This window comes from Microcaecilia unicolor, chromosome 8 (assembly GCF_901765095.1).
Source record: "Microcaecilia unicolor chromosome 8, aMicUni1.1, whole genome shotgun sequence".
Classification (NCBI taxonomy): domain Eukaryota; kingdom Metazoa; phylum Chordata; class Amphibia; order Gymnophiona; family Siphonopidae; genus Microcaecilia; species Microcaecilia unicolor.
This window is the reverse complement of record NC_044038.1, coordinates 68041413-68063801: the sequence shown is the minus strand read 5'-3', so window position 1 is coordinate 68063801 and position 22389 is coordinate 68041413. Positions and strand designations below refer to the sequence as shown.

The window sequence follows — 22389 nt, the reverse complement described above, 5'->3', positions numbered from 1 at the left end:
AAATAAAAATAAATATTTTGTTTGATGCAGATCTATTTTGTTTAAACATAACTAAATGGGCTCTAAGCCCCTAATGCTGTCCATTGGTTTTCTTATATTTAGTTCTTGTGATGACTTATACTGTGCCAAAACTGAAAACTCTTGTCTCTATATGGTCGATAATAAAAGGAGCTCATTGTGAACACTATCCACCCTAAATGGTTGTTTTGTGGCTGTACATGAGGAATTGTGATATTGAATAAATAAGTGTGTGTTTTTGTTCCTAGTCATGCATCCAAAGGTTATATAAAAGAAATCCAGTTAATCATTTAATTTATTAGTGGAACATAACCAGAGAGGCATGGTAGGATTGCGTTTTCAATATGGTAATACTAGGGCCCAGCTAAGGAACAGGTTATTTTGAGTTAGTCTTCACTGGACCAAACTTGATTTCCTTGTGCCATCACTATCTAGTGGGTAGGTAGTGTTTTAAAAGGTGGAGGATTAAGGATTTTTTTTTAAAAACATTTATATCACACATTATCCCAAACAAAGTTGGGTTCAATGTGGCTTACATTTGAAAATACAGTGAGAAAGAAATAATAGAATTCAGTTATATCATGGGAGCAAATAGATGGCTATGTCTGAAACATTAACAAAGTTGAGATTAGCATATATACCCAACTGGGCATTTAGAAGTTTGTCATTTAATGATGCCGCATGTTCAGAAATCATAGCCATAAATATAGGCAGTTTTTCAAAGATTATCATATGCATACACCAGAACAGGCATCTATCACATTGCAAAAGTAAACAACAACTTCTACAGAACACATCCAAAATTTAATTTATATTTTCTTATTTCCATCTTCCAAAATTACAGCACATGTACAGATCAGCAGGACCCAAACACTCCAAAACAAGTAAAGTCAGAAACAGCACAGTTTATACCTAATTGTTCAACCACCCTTAGGATTCACCTTTGGGTTTAATAAGTAAAATCATGAGCATGTAAGGTCTGGATAAACAAATTTAAACAATCAAAGTTTAAAGCAAATGATCATAATATGTAATATGTGGTAGCAATAATGAAACGATGGAATATTCACATAGCAGGCAGCCTGAGCCAACAGATTTATTTTCCACTGAACATATTTAACTTTATATGAACTTGGCAGCTAATACTGTGCTGAACTGGACAATGGTGGCCATTTAGACTGACTCTGGACTTCTGCATGAAGGTAGCTCTGCCCTCATTATTCAATATCTGTCTTTTATATAGTAGTAATAAAACACATCAAATGCATTTTTATAATATACCACTGCAATCCACAAAAGGACAAGTTCCCACATGCCATCTTTTCCTTTTGATCTAGACACAGGAAAAAAAGATTTAAAATGCTCCTAGGTTTCAACCTAATTCATGTTTAATGTGGGGTATAAATGTGATAAATAAATAGATAGAAACTCTGAATGTTGAGCACCTGATTTTCATAACATGATGCCTGTTTTAGTGGCACTTTACCAGGAGAAAAAAATCTCTGCACGAATATAACAGTGCTAGGATGTCCCTATAACCAGCCCCTCCAAATGACATACTGATTATGATTTATAACAAATTACTACTCTATGAAAAGTTATTCCATTATTATACTTCCTCTGTGTACCATATACTGCCCAAGCCAGCATGTTTGGAAATAAAAGTGAGATTAAATAAAAATGCTACCAACAATAAAGAGCGACACGGTAGATGCAGCTGCTCATAGGTTTGCTTGCTTTGTATTGAGTGATGGCGATGACGGCTGTGTGGGGAAGGGGAAACAGAGATTAACTTAATAGGTTTCAACGTTTTGACGTTTATCTAACCTCCTTGGCTATAACTCACCTGTGTCTGGAGCCCCTCCCATTCCCTGTAAATGGGGAAAACATCATAAGGATTCCTATGACATTGTCTCCCAGTCCTTTCCCTTACCCCCACCCCCTCCAGGAACCGGAGAAGTGTTTACCTTCTCTATGGGGCAAGCAGTTTCGCTGCTCTTCCAGGTAGGGATATTTACCATTCCCTAACTTATGGGCCAATGATCAGAAGCAAACATAGGCAATAGAGGCTATTAGCGCCATATTAGCAACTGCGTTTTTAACCGCCCCATGATCAGAGCCTCTGAGTGTGTGAAACAACGCACTAGTGGGCTCTGACCACAACTAGCATGCAAATGCATGCTAAACAGGTCTCTTAGTGCAAGTAGCATGCAAATGCATGCTAAACATATGATCAGTGAGCAGCACGCCAAACATCGGCGCACTGTCCATGGCAAGTCCTACACCAGCTTGGAGAGGGTTTGCAGACCATTGAGGAGGAATGGTGAGCCCTGTCCAGCATGCATTTGCATGCTAGCAGGCCCTCCATTCCCCCCAATACAGAACCCCACAGGAGCAGGAACCCCGACCCCCCCACCTCAAGCCAGCGACACGAGGGCTGGAGGTCCAGCTGACCTCCAGTCCCCCTGACCCCCACCCCCAGACACAAGTTCACGGTGGCTGGAGATCCAGTGGAACTCCAGCCCACCTAACTCCCCTCACACCCCCCCAAAAAAGCCCCGGTGGCCCAGAGGGCTGCAAATCAAGCCCCCACCACCACCTGGAGGTCTAGCGGACCTCTTCCCCATCCCCATACCTTTGTTGGAGGAGGGTGGTAGTACACTCCCTCCTCTTTCAGCAGTGCCGCTAGACCACCAGGTTGGGGGGGGGGGGGTGGTTGATTTGCATCCACTGGGCACTAGGGCTTTTTGGGGTGGGATTCGAGGGGGAGTTAGGGGGCTGGAAATCCATCAGACCTCCAGCCCCCGTGCTGCTGGCTTGGGGTGGGGGCCCAGTGAGGGCACTAGGCCATCAGGACTATGCTGTTTGGGGTCTGGTGGTCCCACATACCTCCAGCCCCTGTGTTTGACAGGTCTGGGCTTTTGACATCCCGGACCTGTCAAACAAGTATGGGGGGATTGTGCCTGAGCATGCCTCCCACACTTTACTCTATGATCAGAGATAATAGCGCACATAATTTAGCATGCTATTATCTCTGATCATAGGGGCGGTAAAACCCTGCGCTGTTCCTGTGCTATTTTTAGAGCGCTGTTTGGAACAGCAGAGGGCTTTTGATCATCTGGGCATTAAGGGGCTTTCTCACTATGGGGAGGAATTTCTTTCTCTATAGAATTTAGAGGGATTCCTACTTCTTCAAGGGAGATACTTAATTTCCTGCAAGCTCTCCTGAGATGTAAAGTCTGAGTGCTGCTCCCCCTCCCCTGTACTTGGTGCAGGGCTGGTGTTAGATAAGCAGGGGCTCTGGTCAGAAACTGGGAAGGGGGCCCCAGAGCCCACCTGCAAGATATGCCTCCTTCAGCTACCTGTGGCATAGGGACCCAGGGCAATTGCCCTGGTTGCTACTCCCTAACGCCAGCCCTGACTTTGTGAGATTTTCCCAAAGGATCACAGCATGCAACTTCATTGGTTAAAAAGTCATTAGCAGTCAATAATTACAGAGATGCCAAGGGTGAACCATCCCAAATAGTGAGATTTACAACACCAAGAAGCGAGATTGAAGACCAAAGAGTGGCACATCATTTCAAAATAAAATAATCAATTTGACACAATCATGCGAGGACTTAAGACCACTTCCTCCCTCTCATAACGTAAGCAGCTGTAACAGCCCCCTCCATCCCACTGATGCACCATCAACCCAGATGGCCAACAATTGCAACAATAAGGAAGACCAGACCACTGGTTGGGGTAATAACAGGGTTGCAGCTTTATTAGCAAACAATAAGAATCTAAATTGTCCTTGAGCCTAATGTCTTCTTTCACCACGGACTTCCTGGCCCACAGTGGGCCCAGTTGTCCTGCTTTCTTCTAGTAAAGCCCCCCTCCATGCAGTATCTCCTCACCAGCAGCCACATGACTATCTGATTGCAGTGTGACCCCCACTACTGCTAGTTGCAGCTCCATGCTGCTAACCCTGAAGACAGGTCACCCCGTATCTATGTATTCTGCTACCAGACCACTGCATTATTGTCTCTCTCCTTCCCCCCTCCCCTTACACATAAAAAAGTTGTGACATATGCACAATCCAGGGTAAATATGTTCTTCATTGACCCAAGGAAGGATTTAGTTCCTGAAACTAGTTACAAACATATTGTTAGTCCCAAAAAAGATTTCACTAACAACTTATTTGCTGACCCTAATTCTACATAATATTTAAGTGGTCTAACAAAGTTGGCACAACACTTCATTCAAACGTCTAGCAAGAAATGTTCTGCTAAGGTTAAACATTTTCATTTCTTATACTCAACTCCCTGCTCCATCAATGCTTAAGACTTTCTTAACCCCATTACCTGTGAGGATGAGACACCGCCTGCAGAACACAAACTCCATCCCAGAGGAAGCGTTGCAGGTCTCCGAAGAAGAGAGAGTTTGTGGTTAGATCCAGGATCTCTGTAAAGAAAAAGACTGATTCACACCTGCTCCCATATCCCTAATCCATTTGTATAGAGTTCAAGACCCTGAATCCACTATCCTGTCTGGTCATCTCCAGCACCCTGCTCTGTCCTGTCTAGAAACCTGCACTAGTCTCCTTTCTGATAACCAGTAATAGTTATTCAAAATATCTTGTGATTTGTAATGATTCCTTTTCACAGGTGGCATGGGATTCAATAGAGTTTAGAGAAGGCCAATAATTAATATTTAACAGAGAGCTGGACAGGCTTGTAGAGAAGGGAATAAGAAAGGATGGATTTTTACTAAGCTGTAGTAAGCACTAACATGTGCTTACCGCAGCTTAAAATGGCAGTTTAAAATAGCGTACCGCTACCCACTCGCTAAGAAATTTCATTTTTGGGCTAAAGGTGCTAACTGATTAATATGTGATAGCATGTGAGCTCTTACCACATTCAAAATGGGTAGTGATAAGGGCTCATAACGCTAATTTTTGTCAATGGTTGCATGATAATACCAGCATTAGCACATGGCCATTAATTCAGAAAATGGAAAATTGGTCAGTGCACAGGAAAGTCCCGCATAAAGGCACACTAAGGCCACTTTTTGCTTAAAAGGGCCCCTAAGTAAAATAAATAAATCAATAGATAAATACATCCATAGCTCTCTTTTTAAAAAACTGATATCACGACAATCTGTTGAATAACAAATGTGTCTGTACTTAGGGGTCTTTACTAAGGCGTGCTAGTGTTTTTAGCTGGTGGTAAATGCTGAGATGCACATAGGAACATAACAGGCGTCTGTCTCAACATTTAGCGTGAGCTAAAAACATTAGTACACCTTAGTAAAAGACCCCCTTAGGTTGTACTTAAAACTTTCTCTGCTCCTCTTAAGAGTTAATCATGACAAAAAAAAATTTCTAGGCAATAAAGTAATGTCGATTGATTGTTACACTTTCACTTGAAAAGAACTTTCCAAAGAATTGAGAAAAAAACACTCTGAGGCCTTTTATTAGCTGCGCTAGGCCCTAACATGTGTCTAATGAAGCTTAACGTCGCATATTATGGGATGCACTCAGACACCCTAGGGCAGTGATGGCGAACCTTTCAGAGACCGAGTGCCCAAACAGCAACCCAAAATCTAATTATTTATCGTGAAGTGCCGGTACTCATTATGGGCGGGGTCACCACATATGACTCCACCCTTATGATAGCCACACCCCCTTACACTAGCCATGGCGCATATAAACAGACATCATTGAAAATATTATACTAGTATAGGAGAAAAAAATACCATGATTTTCTTTCATTATAAATCATTTCTGTAAGTTGTTACAGCTCCAGTATACCCAGTGCAAAATAAGACAGCAGATGTAAATTCTCAAATTGGACATATTCCAAACACTAAAATGAAAATAAAATGATTTTTTTCTACCTTTGTTGTCTGATGATTTTGTTTTTCTATCCATATTGGTCCTAGTCGCTGATTCTGCTGCTCTCTATCTGTTCTCTTAACTCCGTTTCCAGGGCTTCCTTTCCATTTATTTCTTTACTTTCCTCATTTCTTCTTCATTTCTTGCCCTCCATTCATGTCCAGCAACCCTCCTCTCCTCTCCAGCCACAAATGTCAAGCCAAACCTCCTCTCCTCCAGCTGCCCATGGCCAGCCACCCTCCTCTCTCCCCTGCCCTCCCCTCCAGCCACCCTCCTCTCCCCCTGCCCTCCCCTCCAGCCACCCATGTCCAGCCACCCTCCTCTCCCCTCCAGCCGCCCATGTCCAGCCACCCTCCTCTCTCCCCTGCCCTCCCCTCCAGCCACCCATGTCCAGCCACCCTCCTCTCCCCCCTGCCCTCCCAGCGGCAGGCCTCCCTCCCACCCAGCACCAGGCAGGCAGGCAGGCCTCCCTCCCAGCACCAAGCACCAGGCCTGCCACCCAGCACCAGCACTCCCACCCAGCACCAGGCCATCCACCCACCCAGCACTCCCACCCAAGCACCAGGCCTCCCTCTCACCCAAGCACCAGGCCTCCCTCCCTCCCACCCGGCACCAGGCCAACCACCCAGGCCTCCCTCCCACCAGGCAGCAGGCCTCCCTCCCACCCACCCACCCGGCAGCAGGCACCAGATCACCCTCCCTCCCACCCACCCGGCACCAGCCCGCCCAGCCTCCATCCCTCCATCCCTCCCTCTGAACACGAAATTTAAAAGTCTTTCCTTGTCCGAGTTAAGGCGGCGTCAGCAGTAGCAGTGAAAAGCGTGCTGCTGGTTCGGCGTGCCTTCAGCCTTCCGTCTCTCAAGCTCTCTGGTCCCGCCCTAACAGGAAATGAGGGCGGGACCAAAGCTTGAGAGACGGAAGGCTGAAGGAGGCGTGCTGAGCCAGCAGCACGCTTTTCGCTGCTACTGCTGACGCCGCCTTAACTCGGACAAGGGAAGACTTTTAAATTTCGTGTTCAGAGGGAGGGATGGAGGAAGGAATGCTTGACGCCAGGTGGGTGGGAGGGAGGGCTGGAACAGGCTGAGGCGACGGGCGGCGCCCGTGCCCTCTCTGGCACGCGTGCCATAGGTTCACCATCACTGCCCTAGGATAACTCTGAAATGTGTGTGTGCTAACCCTGTGCTAAAAACGTTTTAAAAATTTTTCTTGGTGAGGTGGGTTGGTGGGAGGAGAGTAGGCATTCCTGTACAAATCAGCATGGTTGCATTACTGTGTGCTAACTGGTTAGCAGAGGATTGTCACATGAGTCATTATCATTTACAAAATAGGTGTCAGTAAGTGCTCACATAGTAATTTTTTTTTATGGCTGCGCACTAATGGCAACATTACCACATGTAGTCCAATAAGAAAACAGAAAACATGTCTCAAATGTGGTATAGCTTTATTCCAACAGATTCAAGACAGCACAAAGCCCGACATAAATCACGTTTCACCCTATCAGTGGGTTACATCAGGGGCCAGCTAAACAATGTACATAACAATACACATTTAAAAATATGTACATAAAAAACAAATTAAAATAAATTGAATACATCAGTTTAAAAAAATATCTGTAAGTTAATCATATAGCACTTGTTCTTAAAGAGAACATAAACAACCAGGAAAACTCCTAAACAACTACAAAAACATAAAGAATATAGAAAACATAAGTCAGACATTGTAAAAACACATTTTGAGACTAAGCAGCCAACAGAATAGTAATATGCAAATAATTGAAGCATAATATAACAAAATAAAGCTTATCCAGCAATTCTCAAAGGCACACTGATGGCAGCAATAGCTAAAAGCAGGCAATGTCAAACACACACTGTTGTTCAAAGCTTACTTATATTAATTTCCTCTCTCTGGGGTCCTTTTACTAAGGTGTGCTGAAAAATGGGCTGCCCTAGTGTAGGAGCGTGTTTTGGGCATATACAGATCCATTTTTCAGCGTGCCTGTAAAATAGGCCTTTTTTACAATTTTGCCAAAAATGGACGTGTGGCAAAATAAAAATTGGTGCACTTCCATTTTGGGTCTGAGATCTTACCACCAGCCATTGACTTAGTGGTAAGGTCTCACGCAGTAACCGTGTGGTAACTGTCTACGTGCGTAGAATGATGATTACTACCAAGTTTCCACTGTGCGCCAGAAAATTAAAATTATTTTCTGGCACTTGTCCTGGATGCGTATATAAAATGAAATTACCACCCGAGCCCCAAGGTAGCCAGGCAGTAACTCCGAATTGACCACGCTGGGCATGCATAGGTTCCTACACAGCTTAGTAAAAGGGCCCCTTAGGGTTAAAGGTTAAAAAGATTTTTTTGAACACATATTTAGAGACTCACAAATTTAACCAAAACATCATAAGATGATAACTTCATCTCCAAATGCACTGGTTTAAGAAATCAGCAGCTTTGATTAAAACAACCTAAAGAGAAGGAAGTATAAGCAGCAAAATGCAGGAGACATATATTGAATAACATATAAAACATAATACTAAGGGGGGTTTCTTTCATTATTCTTTTCCCAGGATTGTGGTTTGGTCAGCCTTGATGGGGACTAAAGTAGGAGGCGGGATTGAGCATTGGGGGTTGTGTTTTGTATAAAAGTGTGTGTACTGTTCTCCTAAGTTGTACAAGCGGTGTTCTTGGTGTATACATGAAATGTATAATAAAAATACTGAAATATAAAACATAATACTGCAAAAGACAGACATGAAATAACACTGATCCAAGAGATTAAAACAAAACATAAATCATAAATATCAATACATGCCACAAATAAAATAAAGGGTAATACAATAAAAGAAGGAAATAAATTGGTTAGCTCATAACACACTGCAATAAAGCACATCTAAAATAAAAAATCTAACAAATACACACACATTTAATACTAAAAGAAACAAAATTCCAAAGTGTGTCGATTTCTTAATTTACCTTATAAAAAAACTGAAAGTTCTTTCTCTTGATTAAGATCTCTTGGAAAGTGCACAATTTGAAGATGAACTACTGTTCAGCTTGTAATAGGACTTTATCTATATCTCCACCTTTCCATGAAATAATAGGTCTGAAAATCACTAAAACTTATCATCTTCAAATCTGTGATTGGATACCACAGAATGTTTATGTTTATTTGGTTACTTAATATACTGCCACTTCTAAATAAAAGGTTGCAGTGGTTCACAAACCCCTGTTTACTAAGCCACGCTAGCAGCTGCCATGCGCATATGCCGACACAGTCCGTTCATTTTGAATGGACTGTGTTGGCATTGCTGCACAGCTTAGTAAACAAGGGGGGAAGTCAATAAAATATTAAAATAAATAAAATAGAGAAGGAACACCAAAAATTGAAAGGACAGACTCAACCATCCAAGGACATCATCAACAGTAAAATTGGGACACCGTCCCTGCATAGGAAGGCTAAGCACCAGCCATTAGCTTGCTGGAGGTGGAAAAACTAAAAGCTAAAGTAAACAAAAGTGGGGTTTTTAAGAAGAGACTTGAAATGTGGAAATGAAAGTTCTGAATGAAGCATAGGGGGAGATTATTCCACAGTTTGAGGACCAATAAATTAAAAGCCAAGTGACGGGTAGTTTTGTAACGTGCCTGTTTAGGAGGAGTCAAGAGAACAGAGGGCATGAGTAGTGTATAGCATAAAGGCCATGAAAAGGTGCAAACCATACATATTTCTAGTTTTTATTTAAGCTGTTTTGCTCTTCTTGAGCTTGGAGCAGATCTAGAATTGTAAAATAGCAATTTTCTGGTAACTACTTTCTAAGACTGTAGAAATTTGTGCTTTGACATTTGGCCTGTGCTAACTTGTGATAGTTGCTGGTCAGCAACTGAGCCAGAGTCTCCTATGACTAAGGACACCTGCTGTATCCAGGTAAACAATCAGAAGGAGAAGTAAGTGGGTGTGGGTAAAACTATAGCCCTAGCACAAGGGTGGGGGTAGTAACTTGGTAACATACCCATTATCTAATGAAAACTTATGCTTATATGCATGAGAGGCCCTAACTGTCAATATAATAAGAGAATAAATTTTTTTTTGTTACATTTGTACCCCGCACTTTCCCACTCATGGCAGGCTCAATGCGGCTTACATGGGGCAATGGAGGGTTAAGTGACTTGCCCAGAGTCACAAGGAGCTGCCTATGCTGGGAATTGAACTCAGTTCCTCAGGACTGAATAAACATTTGAATAAACATTTATTATGTCTAATACTTATTTAGTAGCCAGAGTTTTTCTTGCCTGGAGAGTAAAGATTTACTCTTACAGAAGGTTACTTCTGTTGCGGAGGCAAGACAGACATGAACAGTAGGGGTGTAGGGAATAACAAGCGAGAATAGGTAGGATGGGGAGCCAGAATGTAAAGCTTTATGTGTAATTCATAAGACTTTGAACCATGGGTGAAATTTTACAGGTAACCAGTGAAGGGAAGATAGAAGTGGACTGATGGGCACATATCTGCTAGCCTTACAGATGAAGCGGACAGTAGTGTTCTGGAGGGTCTATAAATGGCAAAGTTGGGAAATGGGAAGGCTAGAGTAAACCACACTGCAGTAATCTAGGTGCGATGACAAATGCATGAATTAAAGTATGCAACGTGGAGAAATCCACAAATTTAGCAATGGACCAAAGGTGATGGAGAGACAAAGCCACATGAACTAAAGAAACCTGAGCTTGAAAAGAAAGGGCAGAGTCTAAGACAACCCCGACATAACAATAGGATTCAACAGAGAGAATTGAACATTCAAACAGAAATGGGATAAGGAAAGGTTTAGAGAAAGGACCCATGATCCAGCAGGTGACTATCTTACCTAGATTCAAAACAAGTTTTTCTCTCAAATATCACATTACAGATACAAGGAAATTTCAATACCAAAGTGGCACCCAAGACCAGCATCTTTGCCCTAAGAGCAAGGAAAGCCTGATATCTCAATTGTGTATCCCAAACTAAATCAGGAACTATGCCGAGGTAGGTGGGACACAAGCAGGAAGACGGGATCTGGGACTCAGAGCAACAGCCTAAAATAAAGCATAGGAGATACAGCACTGTTCAGAAAAACTGTGACAACCAAAACACTGAGGTTCTGCTGCATGTAACTCAAGCTAATCTTGAGAAAAGATAGGTGGAGGGGCATTTTCGATAGAACGTCTAAATCAGAATTTGGACGTTTTACAAAAATGTCCAAATTGTGAACAGGAAAGAAGGTCATTTTCGAAAAAGATAGATATCTATCTTTTGTGTTCGAAAATGCTATGGACGTTTTGTGATTTGGACGTCCTTTTTTTTGGTCCATATTTGAACAAATGTCCAAATGCAAAACATCCAAAACAGAGGAGGAGTGTCTTAATGGTTAGTGCAGTGGGCTTTGATGCTGGCAACAAGGGTTCAATTCCCACTGCTGCTCCTTGTGACTTTCAGCAAGTCAAATGCACAAGGGGAATTTTTGGATATGACATCTAAGTCTGAATTTGGACTTTTTTTGTAAAACATCCAAAATAAAACAGGAAAAGTCATTTTGAAAATGCTGTTTGGAAAAATATTTTGTGATTTGGATGTTTTATTTTTTGGTCCATTTTCAAACAAATAAATCCAAATGCAAAACGTACAAAATACACAAGAAAATCCACAATAAAGTGAAATCATTCACATGTTGTAAGTGTGGAAAAAGCTTTGGTTGTAATGTAAATCTCAAAGTGCATCAGAAAGTCCACATGGGAGAGAAACCATTTGCATGTATAGAGTCTGGTAAAAGATTTGGTCAGAAGGTAAACCTCACAATGCACCAGAGAATACACACAGGAGTGAAACCATTTACATGTCCTGAGTGTCATAAAAGCTTTGTTTGGAAAGAAAGCCTCATATGGCATCAGAGAATCCACACAGGGATGAAACCATTTACATGCACTGAGGAGGTAAAAGCTTCAGTTGCATTGGAACAGGTAATTAGGGAATGTACACTCTTGCTATGAAGAATGGAAAAATAGCACTCTGGTATTTAGATATATGTAATGAGACTTCCTTTTCATCTATAGATCTGAATTCAAAGCCCAAATCTACTGATAAACAATAGACACAAGGCTCAGATGTTATAAAAAAAATAGAAAGCTTGGCATCAGGTACAATAATGGAAAAGTGACATCCCAGGAAAGCAATCAGGCATTCTTGGGGGCACTGCAGTGGACTTTATAAAATGCTCCCAGGTACACATCTCACCATTGCTCCCTTACCTTGTCTGCTGAGCCCCCCCAAAACCCACTACTCCCAACTATACACCACTACCATAACCCCTACAGGTGAAGGGAGCACCAATATGTGACACAGTGGGTTTCTGGTGGGTTTTGATGGGTTCACAGTTTCCTCCACAAGTGTAACAAGTAGGGGGAGGTAGCAGCCTGGGTCCACCTGTCTGCAGTGCACCGCACCACTACTAGACTACTCCAGGGACCTGCATGCTATTCTAATGGACCTGAGTATAACATCTAAGGCTAGCATAGAGGCTGGCAAGTAATATTTTTAATCACATTTCTTTGGGGTGGGAGGGGGATACTGACCACTGGGGGGTAAGGGGAGGTGAGCCCCGATTCCCTCCAGTGGTCATTTGGGGCACACCTTGTGTGGAGTAGGGGAGTAGCCTAGTGGTTAGTGCAGCAGACTTTGATCCTGGGTAAGTGGGGTCAATTCCCACTGCAGCTATTTGTTATAAAAACTAGTCTAGCTTAAAACATCTATTTTAGTCTTGGACATTTTTGTTTTGTTCCATTATGGCTGAAAGACATCTAAGTCTTAGGAACACCCAAGTCCTGCCTTGAACACACCCCTGGCACACCCCCTTGAGATTTAGACGTCCTTCTGACAGACTTCAGAGGGAAATGACTAAAAAGAGGTTTCGAAAATACTGATTTGGACGTTTTTGTGAGATAAACGTCCAAAGACAGACTTATATCACTTTTTGGACATTTTTCTCTCTTGAAAATGAGTCTGATAGTGAGGTGGATGCCAAATTGAGTGGACCACTGAGTACATTAGACATTTTTTAAATTGATTTATTCAATTTATTTTAAGATGTGTTTATACACATTTTTTAAAATGTGTACTGCTATGTCCATTTTTTAGTTGGCCCTTGATGCAGCCCATTGATAGGGCAAAACATGATTCACGTCGAGCTTTGTCCTATCTTGAATCTGTTGGAATAAAGCTCTACCACATTTGAGACTGTTTTCTGCCTTCTTATTTGACTGCTTGGTGCTACTTGCAGATTACAGTATCCTTTCCTTTAGTTTACCTTTTGGATTGCTGAGAAACAATGTCTTATTCTCCGTGGAAAGATGTATTGAGCTTTGGAGATGACTTGTTACAGAAATTGCTCACTAAGAAACCATTCTTTAAAGAAAATGAAGTAGAAATTGTTGAGGATGATAATGTATTACCATGAGAAGAAACTATAAAAAGGGGCCTTTTCAATATGACATCTAAATGCAACTTTGGACATTTTGCCAAAAACATCCAAAATTCAAGTGGTGAACATAGAAATTTTTGAACCAGAGAAACATCCTTTTGTTTTGAAAATGACCATTTTGTAGATGTTATTGTAATCAGTGTATCTCTCTTTTTGGACCATTTTTGAAGAAAAAAATTCCAAGTGAAAACACACAAGAACAAGCCATTGGGACATCTGGCTTAGTAGACTGGCTACACAGACATCCCAGCAAAGCAATAGGGCACCCTAGGGGGCACTGCAGTGAACTTCACATAAAAGGTCCCAGGTACACATATCTTAATTACCCCCTTATATTGTATGGTGAGTCCTCCAGAACACACCAAAAATCTACTGTACACCATTACAATAACCCTTATGGATATAAGCATCACTTATATGTGGGTACAGTAGGTATTTGGAGGGTTTTGGAAGGCTCACACTTTCCACCATAAGTGTAACAATTATAGTGGGAGAAAAGGGCCAGGGTTCCCTTCTCCACAGTCCACTGCACCAACCACTAGGCTACTTTAGGGACCTACTTGCTGTTCTAATAGGACTGGCCATAACATCTGAGGCTGTCATAGAGGCTGATATGTACTGTTTCTTTTCCATCTTTGGGGGGGGGGGGGGGGGGGAGGGGGTCAGTGACCACTAGGGGAGTAAGTGTAACAGCTAGAGTGGGATAAGGACCTGGGTTCCCTTCTCCATAGTACACTGCAACAACCACTAGGCTACTCCAGGGACCTGCTTGCTGCTAGGACTGGCTATAACATCTGAGGCTATCATAGAGGTTGATATGTACTGTTTCTTTTCCATCTTTGGGAGGGGGGTGGGAGGAGGTCAGTGGCCACTGGGGGAGTAAGGGGGATCATGCCTTAATTCCTCCAGTGGTCATCTGGTCATTTAGGGCACCTTTTTGTGACTTACCAGCTTATAATCGAAAGTAATCGCTGGCTATTTCCCAACACAAATCGGGATATGGCCGGCGATTTCGCAAAAGCGGCGAAAAGCGTATAATCAAAAGCTACATTTGTGATAGCTTCGCCGCTTTCCCTTCGCCTCGCCGGCGAAACTTCAAAGGGGCGTGTTGGCGGCGAAGCGAAGGCGGGACATGGGCAGGCTTGGGCATGGCTACCAGATGGCCGGCTTTCGCGGATAATGGAAAAATAAAACCCGGCGATAAGCAGTATTTCGCCGGGTTTACTTGGTCCTTTTATTTTCACGACCAAGCATCAAAAAGGTGCCCCAACTGACCAGATGACCACCGGAGGGAATGGGGGATGTCCTCCCCTTACTCCCCCAGTGGTCGCCAACCCCCTCCCACACTAAAATTATTAAAATACAAACCTTTTTTGCCAGCCTGTATGCCAGCCTCAAATGTCATACCCAGCACCCTGACAGCAGTATGCAGGTCCCTGGAACAGTTGTTGTTGGTTGCAGTGGACTGCAGAAAGGCAGAGCGAGGCCCATCCCCCCCTACCTGTTCCACTTGTGGTGGGTAATGTTGAGCCCTCCCAAACCCCCCAAAACCCACTGTACCCACATGTAGGTGCCCCCCTTTAGCCCTTAGGGCTATGGTAATGGTGCACACTTGTGGGCAGTGGCAGTGGGGATTTGGGGGACTCAGCACACAAGGGAAGGGTGCTATGCACCTGGAAGGTAATTTGGTTGTTTATAAAAGATGTTTGAAGTGCCCCCTAGGGTGCCCGGTTGGTGTCCTGGCATGTGAGGGGGACCATTGCACTACAAATGCTGGCTCCTCCCACGGCCAAATGCCTTGGATTTCGCCGGGTTTGAGATCACCGGCAGTTTTTTCCATTATCGCGGAAAAACAAAACTGGCGATCTCAAACCCGGCGAAATCCAAGGCATTTCGCCGGCCCACACTGTATTATCGAAAAAAAGGATGGCTGGCCATCTTTTTTGAAAATACAGTTCCGGCCAGCTGTTGCGCCGCCGCCAAAATAGATCGCCGGCAACCTATTTTGCCGGCGACGTTCGATTATTCCCCTCTTAGTCATGATCGAAACAGGTCTAGACCAAAATATCCAAGTTATAGCCATGGATGTTTTTGCTTTGTTCCAGTATGGCAGAAAAACGTCCCAGTTTTGGAAATGCCCAAATCCCATCCCCAATATTCCCCAACATGTCCCCTTGTGATTTCGACATACTGCAAACAAACTGCATAGAAAAATGTATTTAAAATGGCTTTCGAAAATAGCAATTTGGATGTTTTGGCAAAAAAAAGTCCAAATGAGCCCCTAAATGTACTAAGAGAACTGACTTGCGTGCTTCAACACTTAGGGTCTCTTTTACCAAGCTTTGGCAAAATGTTTTTGACATGTGCCGAGGCCCCCTTTTACCGCAGCAGGTAAAAGGTAGGTCTTTCATTTTTTTTTAAAGAAATGGCCATGTGGAAAGTGAAGCACTTGCAGCGTGGCCATTTTCAGGGGGGGGGGGAGCACTTACCGCCACCCATTGAGGTGGCGGTAAGGGCTCCCGTACTAACCCAGTACTGCCCGATTACCACCGGGTACACACTGGCACTACAAAAATAAATATATTTTTGTAGTGCCAGTGTGTACCCGGTGGTAAATATATTTTTGTAGTGTCAGATATGACGATGCACTGGGGGTGGGAACTACCGCCAGGCTGCTGTGGTAGTCCGGCTTACTTCCCTTTTAGCGAGCGGTAAGCCTGTGTTGGATTTACCGCCTCTTTGTAAAAGGGGCCCTTAGATTATTGTAGATTTAAGCCTATAAGACAAGCGAAAAGGAGGAGCAGATCTCACGTGAACGTGAGCAACAAAACAAAATAGTGAGGTAGATCCAAGGAGGATATCAAAAAGTCTTTATTGGAAAACAGCTAAATGACGACCCGACACAGCCGTGTTTCGGCATAAAAGGCCTGCCTCAGGGGTCTGGAGAATCTCTGATGTTGTGACAGGAAAGCTTAACTGTAAAATTTTGCAGCGCTCATTTTCGCCAATCGGATGGCTACTGTTTTCAGTGCTTCTTTCCCATTGAGGATATTACAAGGATCTTACAGCCGGTATTCTCACAACAATTTCGCAGTTAAGTACCCCTGTCACAACATTAGAGATTTAAGCCTAAACCAAGGGGATTAATGATAAATAAAAAACACAAAATGTTTTCTGATGATGGTGATTTTATGACCAAATGGGAGGCAATATTAAATAAGTGCTCCCTTGATCTTATGCTATTGATTATACAAACAGCCAATAGAAAAGTAAATGAGGTGAAAGGAACACTTGACAATGAATTATCTATTTTGAAGGAAAATGACCCATATGTTATTTGGAGATTATAATAAACTGTTGGGAAGATTACATAGTAACATAGTAGATGATGGCAGAAAAAGACCTGCATGGTCCATCCAGTCTGCCCAACAAGATAAACTCATGTGTATACCTTACCTTGATTTGTACTTGCCTTTTTCAGGGTACAGACCGTACAAGTCTGCCCAGCAGTATTTCCCACCTCCCAACCACCAGTCTCGCCTCCCATCACCGGCTCTGGCATGGACCTTATAAGTCTGCCCTCCACTATCCTCGCCTCCCAACCACCAACCTCTCTTCCCCCACCTGCTCCGCCACCCAATTTTGGCTAAGCTTCTGAGGATCCATTCCTGCTGCACAGGATTCCTTTATGCACATCCCACACATGTTTGAATTCCGTTACCGTTTTCATCTCCACCACCTCCCGCGGGAGGGCATTCCAAGCATCCACCACCCTCTCCGTGAAGTAATACTTCCTGACATCTTTTTTGAGTCTGCCCCCCTTCAATCTCATTTCATGTCCTCTCGTTCTACCGCCTTCCCATCTCCGGAAAAGATTTTTTTGCGGATTAATACCTTTCAAGTATTTGAACGTTTGTATCATATCACCCCTGTTCCTCCTTTCCTCCAGGGTATACATGTTCAGGTCAGCAAGTCTCTGCTCATACGTCTTGGAACGCAAATCCCATACCATTCTCGTAGCTTTTCTTTGCACCGCTTCCATTTTTTTAACATCCTTCGCAAGGTACGGCCTCCAAAACTGAACACAATACTCCAGGTGGGGCCTCACCAACGACTTGTACAGGGGCATCAACACTTCCTTTCTTCTGCTGATCACACCTCTCTCTATACAGCCTAGCAACCCTCTCGCTACAGCCACCGCCTTGTCACATTGTTTCATCGCCTTCAGATCCTCGGATACTATCACCCCAAGATCCCTCTCCCCCTCAGTACCTATCAGACTCTCACCGCCTAACACATAAGTCTCTCGTGGGTTTCTACTCCCTAAATGCATCACTTTGCATTTCTTCGCATTGAATTTTAATTGCCAAACCTTAGACCATTCTTCTAGCTTCCTCAGATCCTTTTTCATGCTTTCCACTCCCTCCCGGGTGTCCACTCTGTTGCAAATCTTAGTATCATCCGCAAATAGGCAAACTTTACCTTCTAACCCTTCGGCAATGTCACTCACAAATATATTGAACAGAATCGGCCCCAGCACCGATCCCTGAGGCACTCCGCTACTCACCTTTCCCTCCTCCGAGCGAACTCCATTTACCACCACCCTCTGTTATCTGTCCGTCAACCAGTTCCTAATCCAGTTCACCACTTCTGGACCTATCTTCAGCCCATCTAGTTTATTTAAGAGCCTCCTGTGAGGAACCGTGTCAAAAGCTTTGCTAAAATCTAAGTAGATTATGTCTATAGCACGTAAAGAATTGAAACAAATGAAGTATGATAACTTTAAAAGGGATGAATATGATTGGTGCTGTTTATCCATGGCAAAAAAAGAAGGGAAAAGTCAAAAAGTCATACACAGGTAAATGATACCCGCAAGTGAGCCTTCTCCTGTGTAGCCCCCACACTCTGGAATGCACTGCCTGAAAGGCTCCGCTTAACACAAGACTATTTCTACTTCAAGAAGCAGGTGAAAGCTTGGTTCTTCAACCAGGCCTTTAATGGAAGAAATAATTAACTTGTTAATCTCACACACACAAGGAGTGATACGGGTTGCACATACTGCAGCGGGACACGTTTATCCACTCCTACCCCAGCTAAGATAATATTTAACCATCTCTCTGACCCCATGTGCACCTCTCTTTAAATTAGTCACCTTATTTTCTAACTCCTCTTACTCTCTTACCTATCTATATGTTCCGTCTTTGCTTATACCCTACACTGTCAATTAAAATGTTCTATTACGTATTGTGTTGACACTGTAAGTAGTATACTATGCCATACTTTGTAATGTTATTTGAATTTGTAATTGTCTATTGCTCACGTTTGATCTATTCTTACTGTACAGCGCCTTGAGTGAATTCCTTCAAAAAGGTGGTAAATAAATCCTAATAAATAAATAAATGGCAAATTTAGAAAGCTGCTGTTTACCTGGAGATCCACACTGCATAGATATTTCAAGGGGGAGGGTTGGGGGTTTGGTGTGAATGAGGTTTGGACAGGACAAAAATCTACACATCTATTTCCCATTTTACAAAGGAATATATGTTTAAGGGGGGAAAATGTCCCCATTGGGTTTTGTACCAGCTCAAATGCATGCACAGGTTTTCAAAAAATGCTAATTGTGGTCAGGGCTTTGAACACGAGACTAAGGAGCCCTTTTACAAAGCGGCCGTAAACCCATCGCAGGCTTACCACATGCCAATTTGGAGCTATTGCCAGCCCAACAAGGGTGCCAGTGGTAGTTCCAGCCCCAGTACGTGTCATTTCCCAAGCCGGGGAAAATATGGCCAGATTTATTTGTGCGGCGGTTACCCAGCAGTAATTAGACAGCGCTATGTGCTACCCAGTAACCGCTGGGTCAGTGCAGGAGCCCTTACTGCCACCTCAATGGGTGGTGGTAAGTGATCCCCTCCGCATGGACATGTGGTAAGAGCAATCTTACCACACGGCCATGTATTTTTGCAGCCTTTTTACCTGCTGCGGTAAAAAGAGCCTCAGTGCATGGCAAAAATGGCCGCTGCCACTACCGCTAAGCCCTTTTTACCACAGCCTAGTAAATGGGCCCTTAAGAGAATCTTTGTCCTTAATCCCCTATTTTTTATTTCCACATCCAAAGTGAAACTAAATTAAACACTCACACATGTAGGTTTGTAAAATGGGGCATCTACACATGGAAGTGGCACCAAGAGTATGTGGAAGCAGGGGCGTAGCTACAGGTGGGCCTGGGTGGGCCCAGGCCCGCCCAGTTTTTGGTCAGGCCCACCCAGATGTCACCATGTCTCCTCACTCTCTCCTACCCCCGCAGTAGCGCTTGTCTTCAACGCTATTGGCGCTGCCTCCTCCACCTCACAGTCTCCGAGTCCGTCTCCCACTCCCGTAGCAGCTTGCGATTTGCTACCAGCACTGCCTGACAGCTGACACGCGGCACAACGTCCTGCTCTGGGGGCGGGGCCTTCCCTCTGCCACGCTGATTCAACTTCCTGTTTATGCAGGGCAGAAGAACGCACGCGGCAGAGGGAAGGTCTTGGAGCAGGTTGTCAGTTCCGCGTCTGTGATGTCAGGCAGCGCCGGTAGCAAATTCTAAGCGCTGCCATGGGGGGGGGGAGACGGAGACAGAGACTGTGAGGTGGAGGAGGCAGCGCCGATAGCATCGAATACAAGTGCTGCGGCGGGGGTGGGAGAGGGTGAGGAAGACAGTGGTCTGCTCGCCCTGCAAGGGGAGGGGGGCTAAAGGGAAGGGAGAGGTTCTGGACATGTGTGGGGGGGTGAGGAAGACAAAGGGGAGCGGGCTGAAGGGAATAGAGAGGTTCTGGATGTGTGTGGGGGAAGGGAGAGGGGGAAGGGAGAGGTTCTGGACGTGTGTGGGGGGTGAGGAAGACAAAGGGGAGCGGGCTGAAGGGAAGGGAGAGGTTCTGGACATGTGGGGGGGTGAGGAAGACAAAGGGGAGCGGGCTGAAGGGAAGGGAGAGGTTCTGGACGTGTGTGGGGGAAGGGAGAGGTTCTGGATGTTTTGGGGGGAGGTGAGGAAGACAAAGGGGAGCGGGCTGAAGGGAAGGGAAAGGTTCTAGACGTGTGTGTGTGTGTGGGCATCAGGGAAGGAGTGGGGGAAATCCTGGCCACACTGGATCACAGGAGAGGGGGGCAAGACGAAAGAGAGAAGTGACAGGAAGATGCTGGGAGGGGGTGAAGGCTGGGGAGAAGAGAGAGCAGATGCTGGGCTAGAAGGGTGGAGGGAGAGAGACACTGGGAAAGGTGGAACCATGTGGGAGAGGCCAAGGGGGTGGCAAGGAAATAAACGTGAGGAAGATGGTGATTACAGGGGAAAGAAATATGGTAATGGGTCATAGATTGAAGATGGAAGGGAATGGATGGCTGGAGACGTAGAGAGATGGGGAATAGGAGAACTAGTGTGTGGAAAGGAAATGGAAATCTGACAGGTATCTGAAAAGTAAAACAAAGGAAAAGGGGTTAGGATAAAATTTGGGTGGACAGAGAAAAGAAAAGAAAAAGAGAGGAAAGAGCTAATATGGAAAGGTTAATATGTCAGAGGCAAGTGAAGTGAGGGAATGGAACAAGAGAAGAGAAAAAGACAAATGGACAGCAGCTGCTTGAAGGAGAAATAGCAGAAAGATTGGAAAGTTCAAAAGAGAAACTGGATCAACATGATGGAAAAAGAAAATGACCAGACAACAAAGGTAGAAAAGGCATTTTATTTTGAATCTTAACTGAAATATGATAGCTTGAGAAATATGCATAGCAGATGTCACTTTCCTCATGAGCTAAAGTGTTTCTGTTTCTATTTTGAGTTGGGAGGTGCTGGGGGAGAGATGGAGAATAGGGGGAGGAAGGGCGGGGCAGAGAGAAAATTTTGTGCCCACCCACTTTGGGCTGAGGCCCACCCAAAATTGGATGTCTGGCTACGCCACTGTGTAGAAGCTGCCAGGGTGGTGCCTTTCACTTTATCCACATGTATGTTTCTAAAATGGCTTTTCTACTACTACTACTTATCATTTCTATAGCGCTACTAGACGTGCTCATGCGAACAAATACATGTACGCTTCTGCAGGTATTTTAGAAAAGGATCTATGTTTGGAAAAGCCTTTTCTAAAGTCCTGCTAGAACTAAGTACATCCCAAAGTGGACATCTCGATTCCAACCTCCATGAATTATGTAAACTTGAGAGCTAAATGTACCATGTCTGTCTGAATTCGTGACTGCATTGACCCTGCTTATAAGGGGAAGTTTCTCAGAGTTACTGCAGCCCTGATCTGTTCATGCAACTGAAACTAACATCCCTACAGAGAGACATCAGGAAACAAAGTTTGAAAAATACAAAACTACAGGTTGTAGTTACTAAATACTGATTTCCTTGTACTGAGAATCAGAGAGAATCCCATTATTTTAGAACCGTGGCGAGAAAACTACTTCTCTTTCAATAAACACTAATCAAAAGCATTTGTAATAAACTAGCAAAACCATACTCACGTGAGTCTCCTGTCCCTTCTCTATCCTGAGGATGTGTCTTTCAGTTCAAGGACGGCACTGTCCCAGGGATGGTGGGTAGAAAGACAGAGAGGGAACAAGTTCATAAGATTTCCTTTATGGACACAGTTGCGAGTTTCCTAAACAAATATATAGAATTGTTGTGGCTTCATCTTCAGTTTTTCTGCTGCAGAAATATCCAGGGAACACACAACTGTAACCAGAGATTTACTGTGCAATGCCAGTGCCAGCCCCACCCAGAAATCAGGTACATTGCCAGTCAGAAGTCCTTTTTCACAGCTACTGTACAAAGTGCCAATCACAGACACATTTATGCATACTGTGATGTAAAGAGGAAACACAAAAGCAGGAAAAGAAAATGAGGAAGAGGGAAGATGAGCTAGACAAGGGGAGAGGAAAGCACTGCAAGCATGGTGAGATTAAAACATAAGCCAACTAGGCACATGCTTAGGACCCTCTCAGATGTGCTAATTCAATGGCTCCCAT

General features: G+C 44.0%; 1 protein-coding gene across 1 annotated transcript in view; it reads right to left on the bottom strand.

The window, feature by feature from the left end:
• The window catches only part of LOC115476779 (carcinoembryonic antigen-related cell adhesion molecule 16-like), a 56246-nt gene extending 34086 nt beyond the window's left edge, over positions 1-22160 (bottom strand). Inside the window, exons 1-2 of the mRNA XM_030213358.1 lie at positions 21886-22160; positions 4365-4464 (exon numbers count right to left, since the gene is read on the bottom strand). Of these exons, the coding sequence (XP_030069218.1) occupies positions 4365-4404 (40 nt within the window). The 5' untranslated portion in view covers positions 4405-4464; positions 21886-22160. The remainder of the gene's footprint in view (positions 1-4364; positions 4465-21885) is intronic.
• Between the last annotated feature and the right edge of the window lie 229 nt (positions 22161-22389).